The sequence below is a fragment of the Cololabis saira genome, chromosome 6 (genome assembly GCF_033807715.1).
Source record: "Cololabis saira isolate AMF1-May2022 chromosome 6, fColSai1.1, whole genome shotgun sequence".
In the NCBI taxonomy this organism is placed as follows: Eukaryota; Metazoa; Chordata; class Actinopteri; order Beloniformes; family Belonidae; genus Cololabis; species Cololabis saira.
In genome coordinates, this window is record NC_084592.1 from 16,605,126 (window position 1) to 16,628,263 (window position 23,138).

General features: G+C 44.5%; 2 protein-coding genes across 2 annotated transcripts; one reads left to right on the forward strand and one right to left on the reverse strand.

Annotated features, from left to right (window-relative positions):
• Nucleotides 1-3,181: 3,181 nt before the first annotated feature.
• Nucleotides 3,182-11,644, reverse strand: LOC133445576 (immunoglobulin superfamily member 3-like). The gene is made up of 9 exons (XM_061722900.1): nt 11,512-11,644; nt 9,931-10,302; nt 9,382-9,816; nt 8,118-8,522; nt 7,688-8,038; nt 5,592-6,455; nt 4,542-4,955; nt 3,655-4,044; nt 3,182-3,575 (listed from the first exon to the last, which is right to left on the reverse strand). Exons 1-9 carry the CDS (start codon nt 11,642-11,644, stop codon nt 3,379-3,381), a joined length of 3,561 nt encoding a protein of 1,186 aa, XP_061578884.1. The 3' UTR covers nt 3,182-3,378.
• A 3,171-nt stretch (nt 11,645-14,815) lies between these two features.
• klhl6 (kelch-like family member 6) lies at nt 14,816-22,953 on the forward strand. Its single transcript, XM_061724440.1, has 7 exons — nt 14,816-15,249; nt 15,330-15,495; nt 18,259-18,708; nt 18,803-19,040; nt 19,547-19,749; nt 19,877-20,090; nt 22,414-22,953. The coding sequence occupies exons 1-7, from the start codon at nt 14,993-14,995 to the stop codon at nt 22,710-22,712; spliced, it is 1,827 nt and encodes a 608-aa protein (XP_061580424.1). The 5' UTR covers nt 14,816-14,992; the 3' UTR covers nt 22,713-22,953.
• Nucleotides 22,954-23,138: the final 185 nt, after the last annotated feature.

Below are 23,138 nucleotides of genomic sequence, written 5' to 3' on the forward strand. Positions count from 1 at the left end.
GAGTAGCCCCCCCCCACCCCCCCCACCGTCTCTGCTGCACAACCACGAGCATCGATTTGCCTAAGTCGGTGTTCTTTGTGTACTCTGATAAACAGTGCCATGGAAACACGAGGGAGTGTGGATCACAGTCAAGTCGAGACACAGACAGTCCAACAGCCTGCGAAGGGGCTCGTATGGTTCAAGAATAAAGGCAGCGCAACATCATCCGAGCGTTTCTCCCACGCTGGGAGGAGTGCAGCGAGATTAAGGTTCCTAAGTGTACTTTTAGTCCCTCACATCTCCCGGAGAAAGAAACACAAAGTCTTACTTAAAGTTATGCATAAATGTACCGTCATCAAACAAGAGCTTTCCTCTGTTTTTGAGTAATCTAGTGTCGTGGCCTCCAGTGAAGTAAAAGCTGCAACTGAAATCTGTTATAGTGTCTTAAACAGATAGGGTGTTAAACATTGATGCAGCAGAGAAACGAACACAGGGAAGGAAGCGTTCTGTTCTTAAGTGTGCTTTGCTGGATGTGCACCACGGTGACTCACAGCGGAGATGGAGAACCACACCTGAATTTACAAGCAGCACATTGCAGTCGGGAAGCGTCACCAATGAGCACAACATCTTCTTTTTTTTTTGTCACGTCGTGAAGAAATTCACAGCCAACTTGAGAAAGGATTGTTGCTTCATTACAATAGATATTCTCCTGGCCATTTTGACCTTTTCCCTCTGAGTGGAGGGTGGAGCGGATCAATGCAGTCTGCAGATTGTTAGGCTGTTAGGCTTCCTGATACAACAAGGACAACAAACTCCACATAGAACGACCCTCTTGCTGTCACCAAACAGTCAGTACGTTTATACGCACTTACAGAAAGTCGAAATGACCCTTTGTCAGCCTTCTGATTGGTCCCTGACTGACCAATCAGAAAAATCATCCTCTGTTGCAACATCCGGGTCAGAATATCTGGTTGGACAAAAAAGCCGTCTCTCTCATTCACATCAATGGAAAAAAATTGTTTTTAGTTGACTTGTATCAAAATTTAAATCACTGGATTATTTTTTCTTTACTTTGTATTAGTAAAAATGCCCGCCGATAGGGGGGGACAAACGGGTCTGTTGTCCCAGGTAGGGGGGGTAGGGGGGGGGGGGGGGGCCCAGAACCGAAAAAAGAAAACATTTTTTTTATTTTTTTTTTTTTATTCTCATTAAATTATGGAATCATTTTTCAAAATGTTTCAAAATATGCCTATTTGTGGAAAAATATGTAGTATTTGAGTTACATAAAAGCTTGTTATTTGTTTTCTTCCTAATTGTCCTTGTGGTCAAGAACCCCAACACAAAAATGGTTTGGCCGCTGATCAAAATTTGATGTTATCATTTAATTTAACCATTGGAATGGTCAAAATGGTCAAAATGGTCAAAATGTCGGTGTCGGACGTCCAGTGCTCAGAAAAGAAGAGAAAAGAGAAGAAGAGAAGAAGAAAATAGAGGCCTCAGAGATTCTCTACACAAATATTTTAAAAAGGGTGGTGACGGTGAAGCTGGAATTAATAAAGTCAGCGTAGAGCAAGGTAAGAAACAGCGCAGCCAACGTTTACCAACCTTGTAACTTAACCTAACTGGCTAGCTCTAATGTTAACGTCCATAAGCTTGTATAAAAACCTGAAGAGCAGAGGGAGAGGAAGAGGGAGAAGGAGAAGGAGAGATCCGGGCGCAGGGGGGCCCATCTTAGATTATTTTGTCCGGGGCCCCGGCAAGACTGTCAGCTGGCTTGCTTCGGAACACACTGCACACAGTGTAGTGAGGGTGCAGCGTATTTTTATCCCCAAACAAGCAGAAATCCGAATTGTGCTACCAAAACAAAGTCGGCTCAGCAGCAGGCTACAACCCATGGCTACAAACGTTTATTTATTCATCTTAAAATAGTTAACCGGGGCACTTGTAAAAGTGACACCTGCTACCCTTAGAGAATCAGAGGAATACATTTCATCCCAAATTACGACAAATGTCTGCTTTGGATAACGCTATATGGACAGCCTTCCTCTGTGCTATCCTAGCAAGGGCTTGACACAGGGTACATTTTTGCCTTAATCCGACCGATATCAAATTTTTAAAAGCCATGTAAACACCTTAGCCGGGCTGTAGTCGGACCGAACTGAAGCTCTTGAGATCGAGCTTTTAGTGCCAGATAATGCTCCTAATTAGAGTTATTCCGGCATATATATGCAACCCACGCTAAACCGAGCTAGTGACCGCCCCAGGACCCCCCCTTCTGGTAAGTGACGACACCACGAAAGCCAGATTATCAACACAGTAGGAGTAGAAGAACTAACCTGATCCACCCTGACGCAAAGGTGCGTGTGGCGCCACCAAGCGTCGCAAAGTCGAACACACCTCACTCAATAATCGATTGTCTTCTACGCATGTTTACTTGGATTTCTCTGAAACTCCAGTTTAATCCTTTGCTAGATTGTTGCCAATAGCTTGATTAAGATGTGCATGTAACTGCACTGAGTGCCAATTTTAATGAGATGAATATTCTAAACATTTGGAATTGGCTGCAAATATAGTTTTGGAGCGATGCCCTTTAACGGGCACAGAGCAGATATGTTGTGTACAAGCATATTATCTGGTGCTGCTCCGTCAGATATGGCTGTTGGCCGGGGGTTTTCTCCGTGTTTGGACTTCACGACGTCTCTTTGACCTTATCAGATGTTGTTTTTCTTCCAACGTGAAAGCCAAGCTCGCGTAATGAGGTCCCCAGTTTAAATTATCTCTCCTTATATAGAGGTGCTACTCAAAGTCATTGAAATGAGCATATATTTACACCCTGGCAGCAGAACTAATGTTTAGATTAGCGGTTTCTCAACCCCCCTGCAAGACTCCACCAGACAACGTGAGTCAGTCTGCGAGACGCCGGATCTCACCTCAGCAGATTTGCAGACCACGTCCTGTGCAGAAACCGCAGAGCACTTCCTTCGTGTTCACTGCAACTTTACTGACAGAAAAAAGGTACTGAGTTTTACCGCATTTCGTGCAAAGCTTGTGAACGGTTCCCTCCAAAGACGCAGCATGAACATAAAGATCTGCGACTGATCGTTAACTTTTCTGATTCAGCAACGAAACTGGAGAACTTATATAAACAAGTTTTAGCAGTAAAATAACAAGTTTGTTTGTAATTTCAAAGATTTAATGAGCTTCAATATTTCATAAAAGTAAAACTTATCCTTTTTTTTATTTTACATAATAAACAGAGTTGATAAAAAAGAAATGTTTACCTGAGACTAAAAAAGATATGTACAAGTGCATTTGTTTGTTGTTTTAAATACAATGAGACATTTTGCAGGTGTTGCGTGACGTAACAAAGACGGTTTCCTCTCTTCCGGTGTCGGGGCTTCAGTCTGCACTGGGTTTGGCCGTCAGAGGCTGTTCAGCCCAGAGATTTGAGTTTAATTTCTTCTCTCCTGAGTTTCTTCTCCTACACAACTTCACCAGGAGAAGGACTATGACCACAAGCGAGACAGCGACGACGGCTACAAGAACCAGGATCAAGGTGCTTTCCAAGCACTCCGAACCCGAGACGGCGTCCGATTCTGCAAACAACACAATTCAGCATCAGCAACTTCACAAGATTTGCAGATGAAAAGACTCGTTGCGTTGAGGCGTGCGTACCCTGCATGGAAACGACGACCGTCAAGTTTCCTGACTCTTCCACCGCGACCTTTCTCCACCCCCGCGACGGCGACGGCAGCCACTCCTCCACTTCACAGAAGTACAGGCCACTGTTTCCCGGTCCAGGCTTTGACAGCGTCAGGTTGAACAGGGTGGGTAGAGGGTGACCGAAGCTCAGCTCGCCCGCCCAAACCCGGGTCTGGAGGGTTGAGTTTCGGTAAAATGTGAACACAGGCTGCCGTGTGCTGATGGTGCTCCTCCGCCAAAACCACGTGACCTGGAATGTGGATTCACTGCTGGTTTGCTGGGTGATGCGACAGGGGACGGAGAAGTCCTGGGCCTTGCTCACGTTCAACTCCACCTCCTCCTTCGCAACGGACAGATTTGTGTCTGTAAGAAGGCACACGAGTAAAAACCAACAACCTTTTATGCTATGAAACTGACATTAAAGAAGACAAAGCATTCGGCCAGTCTCATTAGATTAAAGGGGGACACAGATTATGCAGAAGGAAATCAATAAACGGGGACGATAATGAGGCTTTGCAAAGTGCAGGACTTAAACGTGCTAAAAAAACTGATCTGTAAAAGAATGAGTCAGGAACCCACCGACCAAAATGTTGCACCAACTACCTGGAGGAGAAGTGGTTAGTCCGATGTTGCAACACAAAGGTTTACAGACATGTAAATACAAAGTCATACGATACTCTGACTAAACCGCTCCGCTGCAAAAGCTGAAGTCATCATTTTAGGAAGCGGGTTTATTTACTTTTCTGATGGTAAGATAGACCAGATTATGGATCCCTGGGAACCGAGCTGGAAGTGGTGGAGATGATTATCCAGAGAGCAGAACTTAAAACACACATGCAACTTGTCTAAATGAAAAGTACCTGCAACCTTGACAGTGAGCGTAACAGCGTTTCCACTCTCTGTGGCCTTTTGCTGCCAGACACCTTCGGTGCTCAGCTGGTGCTGCTCCACTTGGCACTGGTAGGCCCCCCCGTCCTCTTCCTGCACGTCCTGGATGCTGAGGCAGAAACTGCGCTGAGTCGGCCTGGAGAGGCGGAGCCGCCCCCGGAGCCCGCCGAGCTCCGGGTTGGCTGGGTAGCTCAGCAGGCCAGTGTGGTCCAGCTCGACCAGCGGCGCCCTGATGGCGGGGGAAGTGCGCGGCGTGTAGAGCCAGGTGACCTTGTAAAAGTAGGAACCGTCGGTGGCGCCCGACGCAATGTTGCACTTGTGCTGCACTTGGTCCCCCTCCTGGGCCGTCATCTGCGGGTCTGTCTTTTCTAAAAGGAAATCGTTTGCTGGAAAATGAGAGAAAAGTGCAAAAGAGTAAAGTCAGGAATGAAACAATATATTTTGTGTTAGAGACAATTTTGTATTGTGTTGTGCTCCCCATTTAATAACTTGTGTGGGTATGTGAATTGTTCTAGTGCCATCTTTGCACAGTAGGTGGTATATGGAGTTTGAGTATAGGTTTCAGAAAGTTGAGGCTAATCACGGGCAGGTGTGCTGGTTGCACACAGGTTTTTTACTTATGTTGTGACTTGACTTGATTAGACCCAAACAAACAAGAAAAAACCTCCAAGTCATTGAGGTTTACCGGTAACAGATGACGCGTCTTACCTTTGGTGTCGCATTGTTGCAGTTTTGGTCTTACAGCTTTACTGATTTCATGCAAGTTATAGCTTTATAAGTGCATGTAGTTCTCTGTATGGAAAGGAGCTTGTGTGTATAAATAAATACCTCTTTTTGAGCAACACACAGGATGTTTACGGACAATCATTCATTCAACTGACATGGAGACGCGTCATCTGGAGACGCGTCATCTGTTTCCGGTGAATCAGCGCCTCAGTGACTTGGAGGTTTTTTCTTGTTTGTTTGGGTCAAATCAAGTCAAGTCACAACAATTTGTAAAAGTAAAGTAAACATCCTCTCACCAGGCTCAGTGACGGCGAGCTGGGTCGTTGTTGTGGACCCGGTGGGGAGGGAAAACCAGTCCCCGCGCGGGTCCGGCAGCCACTCCACCACCCGGCACACGTACGACCCCGCGTCCGAGGTCCTCGCCCGCTGAATAGTCAGCAGGAACGCTGGCCCGTCGGTGCGGCGCACACTGACGCGCTGCCCGGAGCTCGGCCCGGAGCTCGGCCCGGTCTGGGGCCCAGAGGTCATGAACCCGTTCCGATCGGTGCTCACGATCGTCTCGTTCGCCGCCCCCCGATTGAGCAGCCAGGTGACGGCAAACAGAGATGAGGCGGAGGATTTGGAGACGACGGAGCAGTTTATCTGCACGTCAGCGTTGATGCTCTGCGTCATGGTGGGAGGGGAGGATAGCTGGAGCTTGCTCGCTAAGAGAGGGAGACGAAGGTTGGTGAGAAAAAAGAAAAACAAACCAGTTTTCTTCCAGAAAGGTTCCTGAACACCTCCGTTACCTGGGAGCTGCACCGTCACCGTCAGCTGGTTGGACGGCGGCAGTCTCCGGTACACTTCCTCCAGGAAGACGGAGACGCTGCACTGGTAGAGCCCCTCCTCCCTGGGGCTGATGCCGATGATCTGCAGATAGTAAATGAAAGCATCTCTGTGGCTTTCCACCTTGACCTGGTAGTGGTGCTGGTTTCCGGACCAGCTGATGGCACCATCGGCGTTCAGCGTCACGATGTTGCTCAGCGTGCCGGCGCCGCTCTTCCGGGTCCAGGCCAGGCTCATCGGCATGCGCGGCCCTTTCACCAGGCACATCAACTCCACGTTGTCGCCCACGGTCACCCAGGCCTTGCGACTCTTCAGGGACACTTTCACCAGGGATTCTGGGCCGCAAGATAATACAAGACACCTCAATACTGGCTGGAAGCAAGGGAAGTGGTTCTACTGGATAGACCGGACCAGAACTTCCCGTTCTCGTGGACTCGGTAACACATGCGGCCCGAGAGAGATTTTCATGCAGCCAGCGAGAAGTTTCCAACGCAAAAAAACGAAATGTTAATTTACTAAAAAGGAAGGCATAAATAATTGCCATGAATCGCAGCATATCCGATAATATATTTATTCTATAAATCCATCGTTATTCCACAAATAGAGCAGTTTTCGACATTTTTTTAGTTTTCTAGAATGCATTTTGCCGATTTTATTTCTTTGTAAACGGTCGTTTATTTTTATTAACTGACTACTATTATATATTTTCGCAGGAAAAATATCACTGCTAAAAAAGATGATAGAAGATATTTATTCTGAGAATTTCAGTTTTGAATACGAGGATAGTGACAAAGTAAAACAGTTAAAAAAGAAGTGCTCACTTTTTCGGCACACTGGCGTAAATATCCGCGCCAATTTTTAAAAATAAATACACTTAGACCCCGTCCACACGTAGCCGGGTATTTTTAAAAACGAATATTTCCCCCCTCCGTTTATAAAAAAATTTGCATCCACATTACATCATTTAAAAAAAAAACCCCTTCCACACATAACCGAAGATCTGCGTTTTCGACCACATTCATAAGCATTCTAACCTGTAGATCATCCGCTTCTCCGCGGGGTTCCGCGGCTCCGCGGGGCTCCGCGGTACTGTACTGGAAAAACTGTACTGGAAAAATCTCTAAATCACAAAGAAACACTCTCGGATTTAATAAAAAAATTTTGCTTTTAATTAAATTTCCTATAAAAAAGCGAAATATAAAAAAAAAACATACTTGTTTCTGTTTACAAAGATAAACAGAAACAAGTATGCTTTTTATTAAAAGAATCTTTTATAATTTGAAAAAAAAAATTTCAAGAAAAGATCCTGAAGAAATATATTTTACATAATTAGAGTGTAAACAAAGTGCATATTTCCTTTAAAATAAACTAAACTGATATTGGATTAGATAACAATAGTAAAAAAAAAAGAATTAGAAAAAAAAAATTTTGCACCGTTTTTGTTATTTTGAGCGTGCGGCCCGCGAGAAAAAAATTGGTCAAATCCGGCCCGCCAAGCAAAATGAGTTTGACACCCCTGCGGTAACATATAGGTTTCCAAATATGAGACACTTATGACGTCTCTTACCAACGGGAGTCACAGTCACAGTGGTCGATTGCGACTGGCTGTGGATCTTGTCGCTGGTTTCCCACTCGGACACGTCACACCAGTAGAGACCGGAATCAGTGGGCGTGGCCTCGTCAAGCTCTAAGACGAAGCTCTCCGACGTCGGGCGCATCGCTCTCGCTCGTCGGCTCGCATACTCGGCCTCCTTCGCCATGACGCCGTCCCGACTTAGGCTGATGATGCTGCTGGAGCCACGTCGCCAGGTGACTGAGACCTGACCTTTGACCCCGTCCACTCTGCAAGCGAGCCTTAGACGGTCCCCTTCGTTGACGGTCGGGTCAGCGTCCTGCATCGTGACTGACAGCCCGGTTTCTGAGGAGACGACAAGAGCCGAAAGGAAGTGAGAGATTGTTCCTAGGTAGTTTCGTCTCTGAGTGTGTCGTCAACGGACCTGAGGCTGAGACGGTGATCAGCTGGGACCCGGAGTCCTGCTCTTTTCTCTGAGTGAAGGCTCCGTCGGCGCCCTGGTCCTGAGGCCACACCCGGCACTTATACTCGCCCTGGTCCTGCATTTTGACCGGCTTCAGAACGAGGCGGTACTCCCTGCTCCCGGCCCGCGTGGCTCTGAGCTCGCCCTTCTTCTCCCGGTCGCTGTACTCGGACCCCACGCTCAGGATCCCCGTGGGGCCGACCCTGGCCAGCTCGGTGTCGCCCGAGAACCATGCCAACGAGAAGAACTTCTTCTCCAGGTCCTGCGTGTCAACGGTGCAGGACAGCGACAGCTCCTGCCCCTCCTGGAGCGCTGTCTGCTGCGCCAGGATCTTCACAGCCAGAGACGTGGTATCTGGCAACACTTCTACACACAAACCAGAGAGACGGATGTGTCAGATATGTGCCGACCCATATCAGAAGCAGAAACCGGCTGTTTCCAACTTCCAATCTAGGTTAACGAGGCTGACACCACCTCCACCTTTAAAACTAAACTTAAAACATTTCTGTTTAGTAAAGCCTATAGTTAGTGTTTAGTAAACCTCTAGCTGGTGTTGGTAAATCTCTAGGTAGTGTAAACTTTAGTGTGTCAGAGTCGCTCCTGTAGTTTCTTGTGCTGGCCCTCCCTTCTCTTCTCTTTTTTCTCTTTTGTTCACGATGCAGCATCCCCTGCCGGTGGCGAAGAGCATCTCTGAATGCAAAACACCGGATCCTGCAGTGTGGGAGTGAGAGGGGCATGGTAACGGCCCCTTTTGGGCGGGGGAGAAGGTTCGTCCCTCAAGACTCCTCTCCCTGGCCCTGTCCCTTTTCAACCTTTCCCCGACCCTGCACCCCAACCTGGGACTTGCTGATTGGGCCGGAGCTTCGGGAGCTGCGTGCTGGCCTGCGGTCCCCACCCCTGGTCATCCCGCTGCTGCTTCCACCTGCCTGCTGTGCTGTTGCCGTCCCTGACCCCCAGTCTGGCCCTCGGCAAGAGGGTCCCCTCTTATGAGCCTGGTCCTGCTCAAGGTTTCTTCCCTCCTAAAGGGGAGTTTTTCCTTGCCACTGTTTGGCTTAAGGTTTTTCTCGCACTAGGGGAGTTTTTATCTGCCATTGTTTATGTAATAACTGCTCAGGGGTCATGTTCTGGGTATGGGTCTTTGGAAAGCATCTAGAGACAACTTTTGTTGTATTAGACGCTATATAAATAAAATTGAATTGAATTGAATTGAAAAATTGTTTCTCACCTCTGGCTTCGACTGTCAGGGGAAAAACCTGCTCCGTGTCCTTCTGGGCGATCTTGTACCAGGAGCCATCGGGATCCTGGATCCACTCCTGCGCCTGGCAGTAGATCTCACCCTGGTCGGACTCCTGGAGCCGGGCCACCTTCAGCCTGTACGTGGCCTCTCCAATCTTATCCAGGCTGATGAGTCCGTCCTGGTACCGCTGAGCGAACGCCCGGCCCGGGCTCAGGGTGAAGTCCCGGTCCAGGGAGATGATGGGCTCGCCCTCGCCCTCGCCCTCGCCCGCCCCGTCCCTGCGGAGGTACCAGACGAAGGCCAGGTGGGTGTGCTGGATGGTGTTGGTTGAGGCCCGGCACGTCAGCCCCAGAGCTTCGCCTTCTTTACGGCTCAGCGAGGTGACGGAGTTGAGCAGCGAGACGCTCAGGGAGCCGTCGATCACTGCGCGCCGCCACGTCGGACAGAAACACAAGAAAGGTCACTTACTGAAGCAAATACAGTACGTGCAAACACACACAGGTTTGGTGACTGACGAAAGGAAGAGCGACGGGTTACCTTTAACTGCTGCCTTTGCAGTATAGATGCCGTTATACACGTTCTCTAAGTTGACCACAGAACACTCGTACATCCCTTCGTCATCTTTGAGCAGTCGTTGGATGTTGAAGAGGACTGAGTTTGGGTTCACGCGCGTTACGGAGATATCGTTGCTTTTCACGCGGTCTTTGTGGCTGGAGTAGCTGAAACCTGGGTTTGCTGTGCTGAAGATCTGAATTTCGAGATTTGGCATGGCGGGCTTCACCACGCGGAACTCAAACTGTTTCTCCGTGTCCTCGTTGTTGAAGCCACTCACGTTGCAGGAGATGTGGAGCGGAGAGCCCGCCGTGCGGTACAGAGGCCCGGCCTGGATCTCGGTGTGAACCACGGCGTCTGCCGGGTGACACAGACACAGAGGTTAGAGGTCAGCTTCCACTCATATTGGTTTATAAAATCAAATCTGCGTTGCTTCCTTGATTTCCTGCTCAATAAAATACAGATTGAGCAAATAAAAAGGTGCAGACTGCAGTGTAACAGGGAGTAAACATATATGTATCTTTTGTGCATTAAAATACTTTTTTTTTCTTTATTTATATATTTTTTTACTTATTTTGCACTTTATATAATGACCAGCACTTGCGATGAAGCACCTGTAATTTCATTGTATATGAAATATGAACAATGACAATAAAGAATCTTGAATCTTGAATATTGAATATAAACTACTGCAGATTTAAAGTAAAACAGAAACCAGTTTAATCTATCTATATGCAGGTAAATATAACTTCTTTCAATTTGGTTCTATTATTATAAACCCATTATTGTCCAATTAATTATCATTGTCCAATAAAATATGTACAATGACAATAAAGAATCTTGAATCTTGAATCCTGAATATAAACTACTGCAGGTTTAAAGTAAAACAGAAACCAGTTTAATCTATCTACAGTATATGCAGGTAAATATAACTACTTTCAATTTGGTTCTATTATTATAAACCCATTATTGTCTGATAAAGTCGAATTCATCATATTCCAGATCACTAATACAATTTGTTATGTTTTTACTCATTTTATACAAATGCTTCAATATTAAACCGGATAATAAAACAGATAGTTGTAAAAGTTGTAGAAGTTATAGAAGTTTGACAAACACATCAGCTCATGTGTTTATTTCCATGTTTATAGATGATATAACTAAAGATTAAAACAAACTAATCTATGTACATCTACGTCATGCCTCCTTTGATTTAAGGTCTGTTAAGATGAGATAGTTGTTATAAAAAAAACCCCAACTTTTTAGACTAGTTAGTTTCAGATCCAAAAACTGTCATAAAGCTCAGAAGAAGTGATGCAACTCTGAAGGCTGATTTATGGTTCCGCGTTACACGGACGCAGAGCCTTACGTACTCTACGCCGTAGGCTCTGCGTCGATTTAACGCGGGACCATAATTCAGGCTTGAGGTGAACATCCTCCATCCCCAACTTTCTTTCTTTCTAACTTCCTGCTCACATTTCGTGGAAAAGGATGACAACAAATCTGTTTTCTTAAAAAAGACAGAGGACGCAGATGAAATAGTTGCGGGGAGGTTTTCCCACTCACCGGAGGCCAGGAGCCCCGCGGCCGCCAGGAGCCAGCAGCTCCTCCAGCAGCTCATCCAGCAGCTCATCCACACGCAGCGCAGGGAGCAGCGCATCCTGGACACTGTCAGCGTGTTGTCGGCGCGCTGCCGCATTCACTCTGACTGAAAGTTGAAACTTCTACTTCTTCTTCCCGGAGCTGCTCAGGAAGAGGAAGTCTGTCGTTTACATCACTGTGAGTGTTGTCACCCAGCTGCGTGTGCTGGTGGTTTGTGGTCAGCTCCAGACGCACAAAACGCATCATCAGTCGCACTGATTTATCTAACCTCCATGGAGGTTAGATAAACACTTGTGTGACAGCTGCAACGGTGCAAGTGATATTCAAGCTGACTTTTTCTGTTTCTAAGGATTTGTTTCATTTTTTCCTCTTTGACCCGACTGGAAATACATCTACATAATCCGATCATACAGTAGTCGGCCGAAGAGCACGCGCATGGTTTGGGTTGCCAAGGTAACAGATTGGGTTCAAGAGTGATCGACAGACAGTGGTTGTGTGAAAAAAGGTGCAACAGCGCCGCTTAGTGGAGGAAGTGAAAACAACATCCTGCTTCTCCAGAGATGCACATCTATCTACACTACAGGACTGTCTCAGAAAATGAGAATATTGTGATAAAGTTCTTTATTTTCTGTAATTCAATTAAAAAAACAAAAATGGCATACATTCTGGATTCATTACAAATCAACTGAAATATTGCAAGCCTTTTATTATTTTAATATTGCTGATCATGGTTTACAGTTTAAGATTAAGATTCCCAGAATATTCAAATTTTTTGAGATAGGATATTTGAGTTTTCTTAAGCTGTAAGCCATGATCAGTAATATTAAAATAATAAAAGGCTTTCAATATTTCAGTTGATTTGTAATGAATACAGAATGTATGACGTTTTTGTAATTGCATTACAGAAAATCACAATATTCTAATTTTCTGAGACAGTCCTGTATCTATCTATCTATCTATCCATCCATCCATCCATCCATCCATCCATCCATCTATCTATCTATCTATCTATCTATCTATCTATCTATCTATCTATCTATCTATCTATCTATCTATCTATCTATCTATCTATCTATCTATCTATCTATCTATCTATCTATCTATCTATCTATCTATCTATCTATCTATCTATCTATCTATCTATCTATCTATCTATCTATCTATCTATCTATCTATCTATCTATCTAAAGTTAAAAATAAAGCTTCAGGCTCGAACAAGCAAGTGCTGGAAATCCAAAAGATAAATAGATACGGTTTTTTGCATTTTTCTAAAAAATAAATAAATACAAAAAAAGAGAAAACCAACAGTTTGGAAGTACAGAAATGAAGAAAATGAAGCGGTTCCTGTCCCCCCCACACACTTTCCAGGCATGTTTGAGGCCGAGAAATCACCGAGACAGAATGAGACTCTGGCGCCGAGGCTCCTCTCGCCCTCACAGAGGCACAAATGTAGGTGGGAGGAAGAATTACGGCTTTACAAATACAGCAAATCTTGTTATCAGCTCCACCAAATACTAGTAATTTCCCTGCAAAGCTTGTCCGTTTTCCTCTTCCATTAATCTCCCCATGACCCATCTCTATCTGGCGTGTATTGTTGTTGAAATTGGCTCCACCTACACCTAAAGAAATGCTGCAAAAATGCAAAAAAGAAGTTAAATCTTTTAAAGCTTTTGATGCAGATATTTTGCTTTATTTTTTCTTTAAATTACGTAAGTGTAATATTTAATGAGAAAATATGATAATACTGCAGATAAAACAACAGCAGTATCATCCTATCGTCTCTGAGTTTGATTCATACGACGTCAGTCTGAGGGTTCAACACGGGTGTGGGTGACGGCCCAGATCAGTGCCCCGGCTCTGGTGAGTGTGGGAGTGGGAACGTTGCACCTTTCATGCCCAAGGCAAGGCAAGTTTATTTGTATAGCACAATTCAACACAAGGTAATTCAAAGTGCTTTACATCAACATTAAAAGCGGCAAGACACAATTAAACAGTAAATAACAAATAAAATGATAAGAAAAGAGGTAAAATAATAAAAAGCACAAGTTGTTAAAAAGTAAGGGCAGTAGAATACAGCAGGTACACATCTCATTCTTACAATGGCAAGAATTACGTTTCTATACGGTCAAAATGTACAAAGACCGGGTCAAATACACTATTACAAAACTAATCTGTAACAATTCGTAAACCAATTTGACTATTCTATGTCACAATGCCTGTTTCCAGGTCTTATTTCTCCATGGCGTGTGTGTCTCAGATGTAAAGTATTTTTCTGCACTATAAGGCGCACCTTTTATTTTCTCAAAAACCGGCAGTGCGCCTTATAATGCAGTGCGCCTTATATATGATCATTACGGTAATTTCTGTTACTGTAGTCAGTAGGATTGTAGCTACTGTAGTTGGTGTCGCCGAAATAATGGCGCTAAAAACGTCAGGAATCGTTATAGACGTTCAAGACAACAGCAGCAACGCTGACTCGCATAATGGCGACTTTGAGGAGACGGAGCAAAGCATGTTTTTATTTTGTTAATAAAGTTTGACATACAGTACTTTTCTTCTTGGTTTTTTTTTTGCATTTGGTGTAGGATTTTGTAGCATTTCCTGTAGCACAGCTCCATCAGGTAGATACGTAACTCAACCCCAGCCACTATAGTATGGTATTTTACCATATATTTAGTGCGCCTTATATATGGAAAAAGTTTTAAAATATGTCATTCATTGACGGTGCCTTATAATGGGTGCACCTTATAGTGCGGAAAATACGGTAAGTCGCTTTGGATAAAAACGTCTGTTAAATGACAGTAGTATTTCACACAACTGACGAGAATTACATTTCTATACGGACAAAACGTACAAAGACCAGGTCAAATACAGTATTACAAAAGTAATCTGTGCCGATTCGTGCAGTGAATCAGACAAGAACTATGCCCTACATGGAAATTCAGCCTTTCAGGTCAGAGGTAAAGCTGCAGGCTCCTGAGAAACAAGCCTGCTCCTCACTACTAGCAGCAGGTCTGGCCCGCCGAGGCCTCGGTCAGAGCTGCACATGCGTCCGAGATCATGCACCCCTCGTAGGTTTCGGTCCTATTTAACCACTTCTGTCGAGGCCTGCAGTCTCGCTGCTTGTCATAAAAGTGGAAAACTGAATAATTCAGGGGAAATTTACTCAGCGCAAAGAGAGGAAGTGTTTAGAAACACTGCTAAATGCGCATGTTCCTTTCAGAGCAGGAATAGGAAGTCTAAAGAGGACAGGAAAAAGAAAAAAGAGAAACACATATCCCCGTCTCAAAGGAGCGTAACTGTTTTTTGGCGTTGCACCACAATGGTTTCTTTTCGTTCCCTTCGCCGCTGCAGGTGGTTGTGAAGCAGCAGCTGCTCGCTGCTCTTCCTCGACGGGAAGAAAACACACACCAGACTTTTACTGAAAGGACCTGCGGTGAGGAACATGAGCGACTCGCTGGAGAGGACCACAGAATGTCCTCTGCTGAACCTGGAAGACGGACCCGGCCCGAGCGAGGAGACGGGGAAGGCGGCGGACGGCGGGGAGCTTCCCTGGCAGGATGAAGGTCTACCTGTGGAGCTGCAGAGGGGGATGGAGAACCTGCGGGTGAACAGAGAGCTGACCGATGTCACGCTGTGCGTCCAGGGACACGATTTCCCCTGCCACAGAGCCGTCCTCGCCGCCGCCAGCCAGTACTTCAGGTGAGGGTTGGTTTTGACCCCCGTGACCCCGTTGTGACGGGGCTGCAGCTTTTATTGACCCCGGTACGTTCCTGCCACAGGGCCATGTTTCGCAGCGGCCTCAAGGAGAGCCACGAGGAGCGGGTGGAAATCAAAGGTCTGGACAGCGGGACGATGAGCTCCCTGCTGGAGTATACGTACACCAGCCGAGCCCTCCTCACCCAGGCCAACGTTCAGAGGGTGCTGGAGGCCGCCAGCCAGTTCCAGGTAAAACAACAACACATTAAACCAAGTTTAAAGACTTAATGGCACCTGTATACGAGCACAAACCTCATCTCTAGGTTAGAAGACATCGATCAGAACTGCAATTATGTGAAAAGGTTTTCTCCACAAGCAGCTGTCGAGTAAGAGCCGTTTGAAGTCAACGATTTTAATCTCACTTAAGCAGAAGTAGTCGGTTTAAGTCAGTTTCCGTCATCATGGTGAATGATTATGAACAAAAACTGAAATAAATAACAATGAGAGCTGCTAATTTACATCTTTTAACACCTTTTAATGTCTCCAAGGTTCTCATGTGACAGGGTTATCTGGATGGGTAAAAAGAAAAAAAAAAAAGAAATGAGCTGCTCGTAGAGGGAAGTGAAAGTTGGCCAGTTGTTTACACTCAGGATCAATTTTCCATAAGGCCTTAAATTAACTCGACAGCTGTGTCGGCCGGTGGCGGAGGCAGGTGTTTGTGTTGTTGTTCTGTTTTTTTGCAAAAAGCCAGTTAGGTGTTAGATTTAGAAGATAAAGAGATAAAGAGATCTGTTTTCAGTGCCTGGACCTGTTTTAACAAGAAAGTGAACTCAGAATAAAAAAAAAAAATGCTTCTTCTTTTTTTTATTTTAAAAAAAGGATATCTTAATAGAGTTTTCAGGTATATCCATGAAGACACTGGATAAAGATTTTTCTCCTTGCTGTTGGGATTCCTCGGTCACACTTGGCTAGCATCCCCAATCTTTCCGTCATAAACGTATTTTCAAAACTTGCGGCTTCTGAAGTCTGGTGGGTGAGACCGGTATTTTCCACTACAGTTACAACCATTTTCTACACAAAATCCCCCTTTTTTTCTTTTTATAGACAAGTGAAATCATGTCAGGCCCACTTGACATGGACTTTTAAAAAAAATCAGCGTCAGGCCTCAGGCAGCCCCGCTTCAAAAACAAGACACGGTTGTGTAGTTACGATGAGTGTGAGGGTTCAGGAACCGCCACCGTTGAGTGTACGGGTTCAGCCCAGCTCATAATGCAGCCCTGCTGTTTCTGCTTTACTGAAGCAAAGTATTAAAAGTTCCTGATGAAAAGAGCATCTTTCTGCATCTTTGAGACTGAAATAGAAAGAGCCCATTGGGTTTGTTGCAGGGATGGGTGTTGCCAAGGACCTCACGATACGATACACATCACGATACACATCACGATACACATCACGATACACATCACGATACTTGAGTCCCGATACGATTGTCCAATATCCAAATTCTACTATGTATTACGATGTTATACATAGTTCACTGAAAACTGTAAAATGCCTTATGCATCTTAAAATACGAATACATCAGATTATAGTGATGATTCAAACTGAATCAAAACAAAATAATTAAAGTTATCCATGTTGTTTTATTCTTAAGTATACAAGCTAAAGTTACAACATATTTGCATATGTTTTTGATATTATTTACATAATGACATGAACATGAACTATATTATTTAAGCCCATGTATACAATAAAGTCGTACTGGATTTATAACACATTTGAAAAAATGAATAAATAAATCAATATTCAAATTTTAAATATCGATATCGAATCGACCGGCAAAGTATCGCCATATATTGCCATATCGAAATTTTTGCCCACTCCTAGCTTGTTTTCAAAAAAACAACATCTTGTTACACTAGTTAGTCTCCGATCCAAAAACTGTCATTAAGCTCAGAAGAAGAAGTGAAGCAGCTCTGATGTGAACATCTTCCATCCGCAACTTTCTTCCTTTTTAACTTGTTGCTCTCATTTCGTAGAAGAGGATGACAACACATCTGTTTTTTTTAAAAAGACAGAGGACGCATTCCTTCCTTTTCCCTTTCGTTCCTTTCTGAGGTTCAAGAATGATGCAGATGTCACTTCCAAGTGTGCAGAATCTGTTGTTCTTTATTTCTATTGAAAAAAATGTGGACAAATCTCCAGGAGAAAAGTTTTAGAGCAACATCACTGTCTAGAAGTAAACACTGGCAGTTTTTACCTGCCAGTGTTTATGTTATGTTTATGTAATAATTGCTCGGGGGTCATGTTCTGGGTCTCTGGAAAGATTCTAGAGAGAACTTATGTTGTTAGAATGAATAAAATGGAATTCAATTGAATTCAATTGAAGTAATTTACCCTGTAATGTACATTTTGGGGTATGTAATTGTGGCAGGGTGGAGGAGCAGCCACTCAGCCGATTGGGCACACCTGTGCCCAATCAACCTCTCTACCCTGCCTGTCTACATAAGAAGTGGCTGCACACCAGCAAGAGGTCTGCTGGGAGAAGGTTCTGCTGGTGCACGTGTGGCGGTGTGATTGAATAAAGGAGTTCCTGCGCTAAACCGTGTGTCCTCTGTCCTGTCGGTCGGCCCCAGTGGCAACGAGCTTGCTACACTGCCTCTTGCTGGTGTGCAGCTACTTCTTATGTAGCCAGGCAGGGTGGAGAGGTTGATTGGGCACAGGTGTGCCCAATCAGCTGAGTGGCTGATCCTCCACCCTGCCACAGTAATATTGTTTTTTTGTGTTGGAATTCGTCCAAATATTTCTCAGGGCACCTGATGCATGTAGGGTATTCAAAAAAGTCTGCCTCTCATGTATATTTAAAAAAAAGGATTCAAAAGTTTAAATGACTTCTCAGCTTGTGCAGACACATCTTCTCTTCTCTATTCCAGCCGGCCAAACTTGAATTTCCAGCTCTGGATTATCTTTATTGGATAAATCAGTGCACGTCTTTTGTCTTCTGTTTTCCTTTAGTTCCTCCGTGTCGTAGATGCATGTGCCACTTTTCTGAGCAAAGCTTTGCATCTGGAAAGCTGCATCGGGATCCTGAACCTCGCCGACAGCCACGCCCTGCCAGCACTGAGGACCAGGACTCAGGACTACATCACCTCTCACTTCTCTCAGGTGATCCAGCTGGAGGACTTCCTGCAGCTGCCGGCCGAGTCCCTGGAGGCCATCCTGCAGAGGGACAGCCTGGACGTGAAGTGCGAGGAGTGTGTTTTTGAGGCGCTGATGCGCTGGGTGAGAGCCCAGCGGGACGAACGCTTCCCACTGCTGGCCAGGCTGCTCTCACACGTGCGACTGCCGCTGCTGGAGCCGGCGTACTTTGTTGAAAAAGTAGAGTCGGACGAGCTGATCCGCAGCTGCAGCGAGGCCTTCCCTTTTCTGCAGGAGGCCCGCACTTATCACCTCTCCGGTCGGGAGGTCAGTATGCGCGAGAGGGCCAGAAGTGACACATTTTTCCCTCAGTCGGTTGTCTTTTAGTCCGATAACTCCTGCATGATTCACCTGTCTCTAGGTGGTCTCAGAGCGAACCAAACCTCGCGAGCAGCACTTTCTCTCTGAGGTCTTCCTGATCATTGGAGGCTGCACCAAAGATGAGCGTTTCGTTTCCACTGTCACGTGTTTAGACCCGCTCCGACGCAGCCGGCTGGAGGTCGCCAGGCTGCCGATGACGGACATGGACGATGAGTCCCAAAGCAGAAAGTGGGTGGAGTTTGCTTGTATCACCTTCCACAATGAAGTTTACATATCCGGTAAGAGGATAAAGTCACGTTTGTCACAGACAGACTTACTAACATGTGTATCTGACATTCTGTAACTATGAGAAAAGTTAAATTGGCTGGCGGTCTGATGGTTCCCTCGTTTGCATCCTTTCCCTAAAGATCAGTCATACCTCGAGTCAATAAATTAAACTGGTGCCCTGGGTTGTTACGGTTTCTGAGTCGTGCAGGATTCAAATTAAATGTTTTAGTTGGTCATTTGAGGCAAGCGAACAGAAAAACAGGAAGATGTGACACAGTTTGAACAGACGAACGCTGTGGTTTTAGGTGTTTCACAACCCAGGAACTGACGTCTCAGCTTATCAACTGTTTTCAGAGTTCTGCACCCTGCAAAGAAAAGTCAGACTAGGTCATGGGATGTTACATCCTCAATCCCCTCCAGAGCAGAACCACAGACTCGATTAGGCATCAGTGTTTGCTAACGAAAGCTCGTCTGCAGGGAAGGTGCCAGTTGTTCTGAGATACCATTGTTGTCGTAGGGGGTAAGGAGACGCAACATGATGTTTGGAAGTACAACGGGGCCCTGGACAAGTGGATCCAGATCGAGCCCCTGTCCACTGGCCGCTGGAGACACAAGATGGCGGTTCACAGCGGGAAGGTGTACGCCATTGGCGGATTTGATGGGGTTCAGAGACACACAAGTGTGGAGGCTTATGATCCCTTTCACAATCGCTGGACGCAGGTTATTCTTCATTCATTTATTTTGATATATGAATTTTGATTCAACTTTCTGTTTCTCATTTTAATGTTACGTCTCATCACTCAGATATAATCACATAAATACCTTTTATTCGATGTATTCACTGCAGGTAACGCCTCTTGCGATGGGCGTCAGCTCCTTTGCCGCCGCCAACTTCGACAGATGGATCTACGTGATTGGTGGAGGTCCGAATGGAAAACTGGCCACCGATAAAGTCCAGTGCTGGGAACCCGGGACCGACAGCTGGGAGCTGCGGGCGCCAATTCCCACGGAAACTAAGTGCACTAACGCTGTAACGTTCAAAGACTCCATCTACATAGTTGGTAAGTTGGAACATGCAGAAACTGTAAATTTAAAAATAACTGTAGATTTTTTTTTTTTGAATTTTATGCATCCAATGTTTTCCTGGAAAACTGTTGAAAACAGATCAATAAAAGAGTGAGAAATAAGAAAAGAAAAAGCACCAAAAATTAAATATCTTTGTTTTTATGTTAATTGGCATCAGGTTAGTAATATAACTAGGTGTTTAAAGATAATCACAAGGACAATAGTAGTCGAGATCAGGTACTGTAGGTGTGAGATGAGATGAGATGAGATGAGATGAGATGAGATGAGATGGTCCTTATGGTCATTGCCACTTCTTTATCCAAAGGTACAACAGAATTGAAGGTGCTGTTGACTCAAGGAGGTATACATAAAAATGAACATAAAGTTAAGACCAATAAATAGTAAAGTAAAAATGTAAACTGAGAATTGCACAGATAAAGAATATATACAGACACAAATTCACTTTCATTGCATTTAGAGCCAAGGTTGCCTTCAGGTAAAAGCTTTTGTTTTTAGGCGGCTTGTACTGGTTCTCATAGTCTTGTATCTCTTGCTTGATGGCAAAAGCTGGAAGTGGCCCCGGGTGTGAATCGGCGCGTTTCCACGAGCAGGAGTTCAGGGTAAATCTGCCAGACAGAAACCCTTCACAGGCCTGACCGTCTCCTCAGCCCCTTCAGCCGGCGTGTCTCCATGACACTTAGCCGTCTTCCACCAAACCGGTTCCAGAGCTGGTTCTGGGCAAGTGCTGGTGCTGGTTCACAACTCGTTCAAGTTGGTGCTACCTTGGAACCAGTTTTTCTGGCCAGGAGCCAGTTAGTTGTCCGTGGAAACAGAAAGCCCTGTTTTTTTAAAACATACACTGCGGTCGTAGTGATTGAGATTAATCGCTACAACACCCCTTCCACCAGAACTCTTTATTGATGTAAAAAATTAACTGATGTATGGTCACGTGATTTAAGTTCAGGGCTGAACGTAATTTCCTGCTTTTGGAAAACCCAATCAGCAGACACCCCCCACCAGGTAGCCACTCGAGGCCGAAAAACGTCCCTCTCCTACTACAGGGCCGTTTTTGGCCCCCGCAAATGTTCCTGAAGACCACATTACAGGGCTGTTCCTGGTAATGGAAACACTTACAAACATAGTCAAGTAATTTAAGAATCTGTCCTTATATCATTAGAAAATCGCAAAGAATTTTTGGATGTTGTTACTGACAATACCATACACGTATTGATTGATAGTTCACAATACTGTTCTTTAAAACATAACATTACATAACAACATGAGAAAGCTAGACAAGAGCCAACATCAATGAGGACGTCGTTGCAGATGGGATGGGTAACACTCCTTTGGTGCACACATTGCATATTTTTTAGGGAAGGTCTTGCATATTTCAGCAAGACAGCGCAATGCTACATTCTGCACATACTGTAACACCATTTCTCTGTAATTGTCCAGGCCTTCTTGTAATCAAGACCACTGATACAAACATCCATCCATCCATCCATCCATCCATCCATCCATCCATCCATCCATCCATCCATCCATCCATCCATCCATCCATCCATCCATCCATCCATCCATCCATCCATCCATCCATCCATCCATCCATCGGGTGGGGAGTGGGGTGCACCCTGGACATGTCACGTATGCATCAAAGCTCCCAATCAAAACATTTGACACATTAATAACAAAAATAAACAAAAAAAGGGCCCTGAACTAACTAACTAAAACTGAAATAAATGTGAAAATATACAACTAAAGTATCTGGAGGTAAGTGGAAGAGGAGATTATACAGAGGACAACACCAGAGAACCAAGTCTGGGCCCTTATTCTGTCACAGATGGTGAGGGTTGGGATTATGATTTAAAAAATAATAATAATTAAAAACAATACTTTGGCCTGCACAAAACAACATGTAAAGTAAAATTCTAGCATCTCATGATTTCTGGGCCTAAAAACCGTGCTTCAAACCCAAGGTTTTTTTGGTTTATATATATATATATATATATATATATATATATATATATATATATATATATATATATATATGTATATATATATATATATATATATATATATATATATATATACATATATATAATAGGATCTATTTTATTTAAAAATTTGAATCTTCATTTGTGGTTTCGGTACAACATATGAGGATTTATTTCTTTATTTTTTTACTGACAGAATAGTATAGGCCCTAGTGTTACAAACATGAAGGCATCGAGAATAGAGTCTTTTATTTCTGTGAATGGTTCGATGTTGGAAATGATAAAATAATTATAAATCACTGACAAATCTTCCTTGTGGTTCCAGGTGGGGCCATGCATGCCATGTACTGCTACTCCCCCCACTCCGACTCCTGGTCTCTCGTGACCCGTCTGGGCGAGAGGGCGAGTTGCGCCATCGCCGCTTGCAACAACAAACTTTTCATCACAGGAGGAAGAGATAACAAGAACCAAGTGATCTCCACAGTCATGTGCTGGGACGTCGCCAGAGCGACGTTGACGGAGGAGTGTGTTCTGCCCATGGGCGTGTCACACCACGGCAGCGTGACCCTCATGAAGTCCTACACACACATACACAGAATAACACTTCCGTCAGAGTCTCAGTGACAGGTTACACCCTTTACGAACTGTGGCTGGTATAAAAATGATGCAGGAAGCTTGCGCACACGTGCATATACATGCTTGAACTTGTCCCTAAACTTTGCACTCAATCCTTGAGCCATATTTTTATTTTTTTTTTGTAACTGTTCTTATTGAATAAAAGGTTTTCAAATCCTGCAAGATTTTCAAAATAAAGGTACAATAGAAATGAATAAGTCAATAAATAAATAAAACAGAAGAAAGAAAATCATTATAACTGTGATATTTAACGATGCATACAGGAAAATAATCAAATATGTGTTTCCAAACCATCGGATTTGATAAGTGTGTTTTTCTAAAGTTCTACTTTAAATGATGGACACACCGCCAACTCATAAACATCTGGATTGAAATAGTTTATATTTGCTATTTGAATGTTGTGGTTTCCACTTA

Coding starts and splice junctions, on each gene's coding strand:
- klhl6 (XM_061724440.1), top strand. CDS start 14,993: ATGAGCGACTCGCTGGAGAGGACCACAGAATGTCCTCTGCTGAACCTG. Junction 15,250..15,329: donor GCCGCCAGCCAGTACTTCAG/GTGAGGGTTGGT, acceptor TTCCTGCCACAG/GGCCATGTTTCGCAGCGGCC. Junction 15,496..18,258: donor AGGCCGCCAGCCAGTTCCAG/GTAAAACAACAA, acceptor GTTTTCCTTTAG/TTCCTCCGTGTCGTAGATGC.
- LOC133445576 (XM_061722900.1), bottom strand. CDS start 11,644: ATGCGGCAGCGCGCCGACAACACGCTGACAGTGTCCAGGATGCGCTGC. Junction 8,523..9,381: donor CCTGACAGTCGAAGCCAGAG/GTGAGAAACAAT, acceptor GTTTGTGTGTAG/AAGTGTTGCCAGATACCACG. Junction 6,456..7,687: donor TGTGACTGTGACTCCCGTTG/GTAAGAGACGTC, acceptor CTTGCGGCCCAG/AATCCCTGGTGAAAGTGTCC.